Raw genomic sequence first — 9845 nt, 5'->3', positions numbered from 1 at the left:
ATAGACATATATATATATATATATGTCTATGTATATATATGTATAGACATATATAAACATAGACATATATATATATATGTCTATGGGTGTAAACACAGCGATGTCGATGCTAGCTTGGGATCACGGTTCTACTACTTTGACATACTTGTCGTTTGACATTTACTACTGGATAAGTTGCCAACGTCGTCGCCATACTTTTAAGTACATTTTAGAGTAGATTTATAGTTATAAAGCTTTTGCCAGTCCATCATTTTGGAGCTTTTAACATGGAGCAAAGGCAATGTCAGAAGATGACTTTAGTCGGTGATTCATTAGAACATTTGTTGTCTAGCTCTTCAATCTCTCAGCAAAATGTAGGCTAATTATTTGGCTAAAGGATGCCACACGTATCAGACAGAAGTTGTTCTATAAATTCGTAGCCTGACATTAAAAACATTTATAGTCGGTTGACTGATCGCGTTGTTGTACCCAGTCAAAGGAATAAACACACAGGAACATCATGAACATTCAATGTTCATGTAGCATAATGTTCTTTATTCATTGCCAGGACACGGTCCGAGTAGCCTAGGCATACATAACATTGAAAGCTAATTCGTTTGGAATTCTATTCTATTCTACTCTAATTCTAACTATTTTAGCTACCATTTTGACCCAACGTTGTAAAATTACAACAAAGACAAAACAATCTGAAAATCAAATGTGATGCATGAATTCCACAATAACTTAGTATTTACATGAACTACATATTCTAACAATCACCCAAAACATTATTTCATGGAATTTACTTACTTCAATGTTGATATATCCAGTCAAATAAACAAGGAGATTCGCTTCCAGGAAAGTTGGCTGGTGGATTGAGTTCATGGCCTTATAGCCAGATCTATATACACATTTAGTATCCAGTAGCATTGCAAGGCAATACAATAATACCCAATGTCTATGATTTTTTTTTTGTTGGAAAACGTGTTTTTTGGAGAGCTAAAGGTGACGTTGTAATATTACAACAAGGGGTCTTACAGGGTTAAAGGGTTAATGTGAATGTGGACTGGTGTGCATATAATGAATTATTTGATTAGTAGTTCCAATATTATTTTGATAAAACCAAAAATGCAAAGCTTGCCCCTCAAAGAATCCCTTATTTCCAGAATTCACTAACCAGTAAATAGGACTACAAGTTTGAACCATGCATGCAATAAGCACTGGCCCACTCAGTAGCACATCCTGTGGTTAACATGTTCATTTCCCCAATGATGGCTTATTTCCCTCCTGTGACCACAGAACTTGCATAATGAACACGGTTATGGTAACTTACAGAGGCACTGTGGGTTATTGAGTCTGTGGAATGAGACCAAATACAGCCACCCACTGCAATAGAGACCCCCACTGGGCCTGGCTGTGTGACAAGAGCAGTGCTCAGGAACAGAGGTTAGGAGAGTACCCCTGTCTTCACCCAGCTCAGAGGTTAGGAGAGTACCCCTATCTTCACCCAGCTCAGAGGTGAAGTGCTTCATCTTTCATGCCTATCCTTAACAAAACTTTGATCAAAACAGTCCTCATTCATTTTCAGGGACACGTTAAAAAAAAACACGATAAAACATTGTCATGTAGTTTAATGATACTTTAATCCATATCTTAGGAAATTTACGCTTATTTTTTTAAATCCAAGTAAACAGCCCCTATTTAATTTGTAATAGCTATATATTTGATTTCATGTAATAGTTACCAGCAGAAATATCCCCCAGTGTTTCTACATAAACACAAATGTTCACACAGCGGATATCTGAGTTCCAGGGTTCTTCTCTGGCCACTCCAAGTTCTGGCGAAGGCTTTGGGAGGCAAACGCGTAAAGGAACGGGTTCACAGAGCTATTTATGAACGTCAAACTTTTCACAACTTCCTCACTTGATCTTCTTAGCCCTGACAGTTGTTCATAAATGGCCGGTTTGGCTGATCTGATCAAAATGGCAAAAATATCCATCAGATTGAGGATGTGAACTGGAATCCAGAGAACAAAGAAAGTGACTACAATAAGGGTCACCAGTCTGGTCAGTCTCTGGCTGCTGAAGAAGGCCGTCTGGTTGACCTTCTTGTGGAGGCAACAATAAGAGGTGACCAGGATGGAGAACGGGACGACAAAGCCCAGCAGCGTCTCACACAACACGACTGCAGCTCTCCTCCCATCCGACATCGAGATTCTCCAGCATTTCAGTTTCCCTCCTTCTTCAACCACGCTGTTGGTTACCACGGCGGCGCTGGAGAGGACAGACGCTAGAACCCATAAGGAGAACAGCAGAACCCGTTCCCCCCTCCTGCCCAGCTTGGCCCAGTGATGAGGGTAGAGAACCACCAGGTACCTCTGGATACTCATCAGAGTTATGGTTAGTAGGCCAGTGTACAGACTGATGTAGATTAGGAAAGACAGGACCTTGCAGAGGGCAGTTCCCAATGTCCATCCATTGAGCAGGGCGTGCATGAAAGCAGGAAGAGGCAGCAGGCACAAGATGTCCGACACAGACAGATTCAGGATCAGACACAGGGTGAAGTGGTCCTTCTTGAAGTTGCGGAGTATCACCACCACAACCATTATGTTCCCAGGCATGCCAAAAAGAAAGCACAGCCCCAGTACCGCGCTGCTCACCTGGTTTGCCACAGGGACGGCAGCCGCGCTTGAGCTTGAGTTGTTGTGCTGTTGCATGACTGCAGATTTCAGCAAAATGTCCTCTTGACTGCTTGAGTGATATGGTTTTGACCTCAAAAAGAGGAACTGAAATGTCAGACCGCGAGTAGGTACATTAAAATTAGTGTAGTTTCTGGTTCCAGTCAGGTTCTAGTGAAATGACCTCGGTTTTAGCACTTAGGGCATGAGCAAAATGACATGAGCAGAGCTTCCTGTTCAAGACATGAGCAGAGCTTCCTGTTCAAGTCTGACCACAATCTCTCTCTACCTGTACTACTTGCAGAAACCCTTGGCCTACACCCCCCCCCCCCCCCCCCCCAACCACACGCAGGGCTCTCAATGAGGTGGATGAGCAGAAGTTTTATGACCTAAAGCGGCTGTGGCCAAACTCCTTGGTCTTTGGCTGACTGCAGAGCTTGCAAACGAACTTGATGACACGTTTCTCCTTCCTTGCAGGAAGAGCCGTAACCTGTGTGACATTGTACACGGCCTTGTCCATCTTCCTTTTCCTCCGCCATGCTGTCGTCTTGGGAACCGCTCTGCTGGCTGGGTCACCCTGGGCCTCGACCTGAGGCTGCTGACCCCCCCCCCCCCCCGTTCTGCCTGACCGGACACGTCCTCAGGATCGACGTCGGGACGGGGTTTGTCTGGCTGCTCTGCAGACTGCAGTAACTGCATGGGTGCAGGGAGTGGTGCTGCAGACACTGCAGAGGCGGAGGGCTGGTCCACTGTTTGGAGAAGCACCTGCAGCTCGTTGGACTTGCAACGGTCCATGTGCCTGAGGAGGAGGAGGGAGGGAGAAGGAACAAAACACAAGTGCCATTAGTAATAAGCATAGTAATCTTCACGGCTTATGTCACGCAGATAGATAACAACACCACCACCGTTAACGGTAAATGACTCACCACTGTGACAGGGTACATTGATTCGACTCAAAGAGCTGTATCTTGGTGTTTGCCATGACGGGACGACAGTTTATCACGGAGTCTCGGATGACGGAGTAGTCCCTCATCACAGCAGACCAGCGGTTGACTTTCACACCAGATACACGACGGCCCTCTTTGTGGATGTTGCAGAGCTCCAGGCAGATGGACTCCACCAGCCGGCTCACGTCTGGCCTCTGCGCCGGGCCACTGCCTGCCCCGAACACGCAGCTGTAAGTGTAACAAGACAGAATTAGCATCCGATCGGAGAGAGGGAGGATGGACTGTTTTGATTTTGAATCATTTGCCATGCCCGGGACTTACCGTTTGAGACTGTCCACGCCAGGAGTGATGGAGGTCTTTGAGTGACTGCTCTAGAACCTCCCCTTCAAGAGCCTGTTCTTGTAGCGAAGAGGACAGGCCCTCGATCAGCATCCCCCAGCTGATTCCAGAGATCCACAATCTCTCTGGCCTTCCTCTGTGTGACGTACGTGGTGTGGCGCAACTCCACCAGACATTTGGCCAAGTTGACCACGTGCTGGAAGCCAGACACACCATCGGGCCCAAGAGAGTCCTGTAATCGAGAGGGTGAAAATAAGGTAGAATTAGACACGTGTTCAGTGGACAGATAATTAGAGACTGCCCGGTTCAGAGAAAAAAGTATCACTCGTGCTTACATCTGGGTCCTCATTGGCTGCTGCAAGGGGTGCAGCTTCCGTCCCTCGTCGGCCGTCGGCTTCACCCCTGCAGCCGCTGTAGGCCCTTGCTGGACAGCGAAAACCTCAGCCCCTGCAGCAGGTGAAGGCTCAAGGGTGAGCGCACCGAATGGACAAAATCTAAAACTAGGACAGATTGTTGAGGGAGGTGTGAGGGGGGAGGGGACACAGGGCAGCATGTTGTCTGTATGTTGTGCTAATCTCCTCTGTATCGTTCCAATTTTAGTATATGTGTTGCTGAAACAAGCACAGACTTCAATGTTACCCAAGTGACTGAACAAGGAAGTGACGTCCTAACTAAAGACCCGCCCGACGAGTCACTGGCGGATTGCATTCGCATTTGGATTTTGATGCAAAAAGAACGTGGTGACAAGTAAATGATAACGCATTCGACTGGGTACGCCGTTTCGCTGCCACATTGAATTGCCATTTGACAAATGCCTTCCCATTGAAATTGCGGATTGCATCCTGCTCATTGTTCTCCTTGAAGGTGGGAGGGAATGGGGGCTGAAAAATGAAAAGAATGTAAACAAGTAGCCATGTGCTCACAGACAGAAAGGGGGTTTTGGTACCTCCTCCTGGCAGACATTGGTACTGCATGGAGGAAGTACAGTCTGGCACACTTTTAGAGACAACATGCATATAATAAAGATTAAATATAGTGTATGACAAAGATTGTTGTTACTAACTACTTTTTATTCAGGTGAAAACATCACAATGATTGTTTATGTTTCTAAAAGTAAAAACATCCATAAAGCAGTTGGTACTGTACATTGTGATTCATTTCATATTTATGCCTTCTCTGTAATAAAGATATATTGTATTCCACATAATTCATACTATTTACTGAACAGTGTATTTAGTGCTTTTCCATTTCTGCAATAAAGATCATTTACTGTACATTGTGATTCATACAGTTCACAGTCACTGAACAGCATAGTTATGCCTTCTCTGTAATAAAGAAGTATTGTATTCCACATAATTCATACCATTTACTCAACAGTGTATTTAGTGCTTTTCCATTTCTTCAATAAAAATATTCTGCAATAAAGATCATTTACTGTACATTGTGATTCATACAGTTCACAGTCACTGAACAGCATAGTTATGACTTTTCTGTAATAAAGTATTGTATTCCACATAATTCATACCATTTACTCAACAGTGTATTTAGTGCCTCTCCATTTCTGCAATAAAGATATTCTACTGAACATTGTGATACAAACAGTTCACTGAACAGTGTATTCATTCAGTCCTTGTCCTGGGTTTATCGAGTGAATTGAACCGATGTTAGTCTGGTGTCTCACCTCAGACCTGCTTGCCATGGGAGTCCCTGCCAGTAGTCCTGAGACTACAGGCAACCTAGCTGTGAGACTACAGGCAACCTAGCTCTGAGACTACAGGCAGCCTAGCTCTGAGACTACAGGCAACCTAGCTCTGAGACTACAGGCAACCTAGCTCTGAGACTACAGGCAACCTAGCTCTGAGACTACAGGCAGCCTAGCTCTGAGACTACAGGCAGCCTAGCTCTGAGACTACAGGCAACCTAGCTCTGAGACTACAGGCAGCCTAGCTCTGAGACTACAGGCAACCTAGCTCTGAGACTACAGGCAGCCTAGCTCTGAGACTACAGGCAGCCTAGCTGTGAGACTACAGGCAGCCTAGCTGTGAGACTACAGGCAGCCTAGCTCTGAGGGTCCTGGACACACACAAGCCTCTAAACCTCGCCAAGGTCTCGGTTCTTCTAGAGGAGGAACGCAGAACAAGAACTTGAACTATTTACAAAATGAAACGTCCAAGCTACCCAACACGAGGCTCAGTGTCACTATCACTTCGCCCCCTCACTAGCGTCTCTCTGTTCCGCCAGCCACACCTCAACGCTCTTTCCGCCGGAGGACACAGAGCAAAAGTAGGAGCCGCCGAAGTGGCTGTGTCCTGTGTCCTTCCTCTTCGGCAGCCCACACTTGCTACACAGAAATTGTCTCGTGGCCTTCCGGGGCTGGTCGGTGCCACCTGCCGCGGCCTCCTCCCTCTTTCGTTTCCTCCAGGCAGTGGTACGGGAGACTGTCTCTGGAGGAGGAGGAGGAAGAGGGTGGGGGGGTTCACCGACATTGTCCTGGGAGAGAGCGGTCGAGGCTGGGGGCTGGCGGAATGGGCACTGGGGCGGGCCATCGCTGCTGGGTAGCCTGGCGTGCGAGGTCCTGCGGCGTCAGGAAGGCAAAGGGCTGCCGGTGTCCCTCCTGCTGATAGTGGAGGGGCCTGGCAGCAGGGAGAGGCTGGGCAGCAAGGCTTGGTCCAGGAGCAGGGGGGACCAAGTCCTGTAGGAGGATGGCCCTCTCCCTCTCCCTCTGACGCATGCAGTACCTGTAACACACAGACAACATTCTGTCATTCATGTATTACACACACACAGTCATGTTTATAGAGACTGCCCTCCCTAATACTGTTACATTTCCAGATATCTCACCATTGGGACAACGTCCTTTGATTTAGCTGAAACAGCTGTAGGTTGGTCTGGGCCATCAACTCCGGGGCCTCAGGAGGGTTCTCGCTGTCATTGTCAGGGGGGGCGCCCGGAACGGACGGCCCAGACCTGGGTGCACCAGCGTGAACGCCTGACCGAGTTGCCGCCGCTGAGCTGGAGGACGAGGCGTCGGGAAGAGGCTTCAAAGCCCTCGTCCCAGACGGCCACTGTAGGAGAGCAGAGGCTGCTCCCGTCCCTCCACTGCGGCGCGGTTTTCGTTCCACCTCACCAGTCCATCCAGCAGGAACGCCTGAAAATGTACAGCGTTCGCTGATGTTCCTGAAGGAGGAAGACAAAAAGGCGTGCGATCACACAGAGAACGAGACACCTATCTGAAACCGATTATACACACAGAAAAAAAAGATGGTGTACGTCAATCAATTACCATGGATGAACCGGTTTATATGGAGGTGGAACGACACCAGCGATGTTGAACCGCGCGCGCAGCGATAAACCGGCAGACTGACGCTGCCCTTGGTCAGCCTGCCGGTCTCCGTGTACAGATCCACACCGGGTGGATCCTGGAGACATCGATGCCTGGTATCTCATGGCCACTGAGTACCTGGCATGCTCTCGGTGTACGAAGAAGGTTGTGGCATGGTCACAGGGCGTCGTGAGGCAGCCCTGCCGCCGGTGCCCACACCCGTCTGGCTGCTGACCGTCTACAGCATGGACGTGCTGTCGCGGCTGGACGAGGTGAAGGCCAGGGTCACCTCAGTGTTTGGGTCCATCCTAAAGATGGACTCAACCAAGAAGGTAACGTGTGTTCACTAGCTTCATCTTGCTGTAATACCCATCTGTCAGATTTTCACACGTTGTTTGCATGCATGTCACTTAATCTGTCTGTCTCTGTCTCTCCCTGTCTCTCCCCTCTCTCCTGCCCTCTCCTTGTGTCCAGGTGACCAAGAAGCTCGCTGGTAACGCTGCCAACACGGCCGCCTGGGTTACCAACGTTGGGAATGAGCACGGGCAGGTCCTCGTGAGCGTGCTCACCAGCGTTGAGAGCGTGGACCTGCTGCTCCCCATGGCGGCCGGGCTACAGGAGCGGTACCGACTCGCCGGGGTGCCTCCACCCCAGCTGATCTACGTGGACCGGGACTGTTGCTCCAGCTTCAGCGGATCCAAGACAGCTGCCTTGTTCGCCAACTGGGACCGGCTGGTGGTTCGGCTGGACATCTGGCACCTGATGCGGCGGTTCGCAGCAGGTGTCACCACCGAGAGCCACCAGCTCTACGGTCCCTTCATGAGGCAGCTGTCTTCCTGCATCTTTGAATGGGATGCAGCAGACGTCCGTCGATTGCTGGAGGGTAAGCGGTCCCAGCTGGAGGTGGAGCAGGGGATGGTCGGCCTGACCGACGGGGAGGTCTTCAGCCGGGCCTCGAGGAAGGAGATGAGCCGCCACTGCCGTTGCCGCACGCGTGGAGCGGCGGAGACGGAACTGCGGCTCATCGACCTGCTGGAGGCCTTCGGCGGTGAGAAAGGACTCGACACCCTGTGCATCCCCCTCCTGGACAGCAGCCGCATCCAGGCGATCTGGCAAGAGCAGAGGCTGAAAAAGGTAGTGTGAAATGTGAAAAGGTGATTGATGAAAGGGCAAGTCACTACAATGATGAAGCACGGACAGACGGCGTGAGCAGAGGACCGCTACAAGACACTGCTACGAAACAGTGGAGTGATATTTAAATTTCTCTCACCAACCTTACCCATCCTTTTTTTGATGTGTTAAAGGGAGGAGAAAAACATGTCAGACCGTTATATATCAAAAAGAATACCACAAATACTTTCACTACTACAAATACTACATTCAATAAAGACTTTAACTTACAGTTCTCATATTCGTCAAGTACTCCGGCCAGCTCAGCGTCTGTGAAACTGTCCTGAGCTGGCCGCTGAGGAGTAGACACCGCTGCAAGACACAGGAAGAGGGAGAGAGTGAGACGGACACAATGTCAGGGAACCAACTTTCCTCAATCATTGGAAAAGAATGACATAAAAAATCGTTAGCGCTCACCTGGTGCTGCAGGCTTTAGGGACAGCTTGATGACCTTCATCACCTTTGCCCGCAGCGCCTGGGGAGTCAGGGGTCTCTGCTGCCCTAAGCACTGAGAGACCACCGCACCAAGACGCCTATAAATGACACAAAAGGGAAGAGATCAGACACTGTTAACTCTGCTACTATAATAAATGGAGGCATATGTTCAAGTAATCCCCAGTTGGTCACACGACTTGTGAGACATCATACCCCTTTTGAGCCTGGCTGGCCGGACGGGAGGGGGGCGGCAGGATGGGCACTGGAGTGGAGGCCGCATGGGTGGATGTAGGGCCCCCCACTCCTGCTGCCGCCGCCACCTTGTGGTCTCTCATGCGGATGTACTTTAGGGCAGCATCCATCTCACTCCCCGGCTGCGGTGTCTTTCTCCTCAGCCACTTGACGAAACTGAAACGTTTGATGGCGTAAATAACTGTTTATATAATGTAATATATAATATTTATATAATCACAGACATGTCACTTTCTTCTTAAAATAGTCAAAGTATGTTGGTGTGGTGTGAATAGCCTTACCCGACTCTCTCCTTGTCCTTGGCGTCATACAGATCCTGGAGCCGCTCACCCTTGTGCTCGCCGAAGCCAACAAGGGCCTCGCCCTCATGTCCGGGCTGGGAGGCCCGGACTCTCGCTACGTCACACGCCTGGTGGAACCTGTGGAAGACAAGGTTTGTGTTGCGGATGGCATGTCATTTCATGAAATTCACATGTAAGGGTTTATACAGCATTGGGTTCTAACATGTCCATTGTCTGGTCTCATGCAGTTCCATAACATACTGTACTCCTTCCACATACCTGAGTGCCTCCAAAAGCTCAGGAAAGGCGTGCGCGTAGCGAGTGAGGGCGTCCTTGTTGGCCATGAGCGCCGACTGTGAGCTGCTCCTCTCCCGCTCCTTCTGATGGGAGTATACGAGCGGGAGGGTGTAGCCCACGTCGTTCTCCAGTAGCCACTTGAACGT

The 9845-nt window shown here is 49.3% G+C and overlaps 1 protein-coding gene across 1 annotated transcript; it reads right to left on the bottom strand.

Annotated features, from left to right (window-relative positions):
- Window positions 1-1765: 1765 nt before the first annotated feature.
- Window positions 1766-2695, bottom strand: LOC136966506 (leukotriene B4 receptor 1-like). The gene has a single exon (XM_067261012.1). It carries the CDS (start codon window positions 2693-2695, stop codon window positions 1766-1768), a length of 930 nt encoding a protein of 309 aa, XP_067117113.1.
- Window positions 2696-9845: the final 7150 nt, after the last annotated feature.

This window comes from Osmerus mordax, chromosome 22, assembly GCF_038355195.1.
Source record: "Osmerus mordax isolate fOsmMor3 chromosome 22, fOsmMor3.pri, whole genome shotgun sequence".
NCBI lineage: Eukaryota > Metazoa > Chordata > Actinopteri > Osmeriformes > Osmeridae > Osmerus > Osmerus mordax.
This window is presented reverse-complemented; position numbering and strand designations above follow the sequence as displayed.

Excerpts from the sequence above, each read along its gene's own strand:
- LOC136966506 (XM_067261012.1), bottom strand. The coding sequence starts at position 2,695 with ATGCAACAGCACAACAACTCAAGCTCAAGCGCGGCTGCCGTCCCTGTG.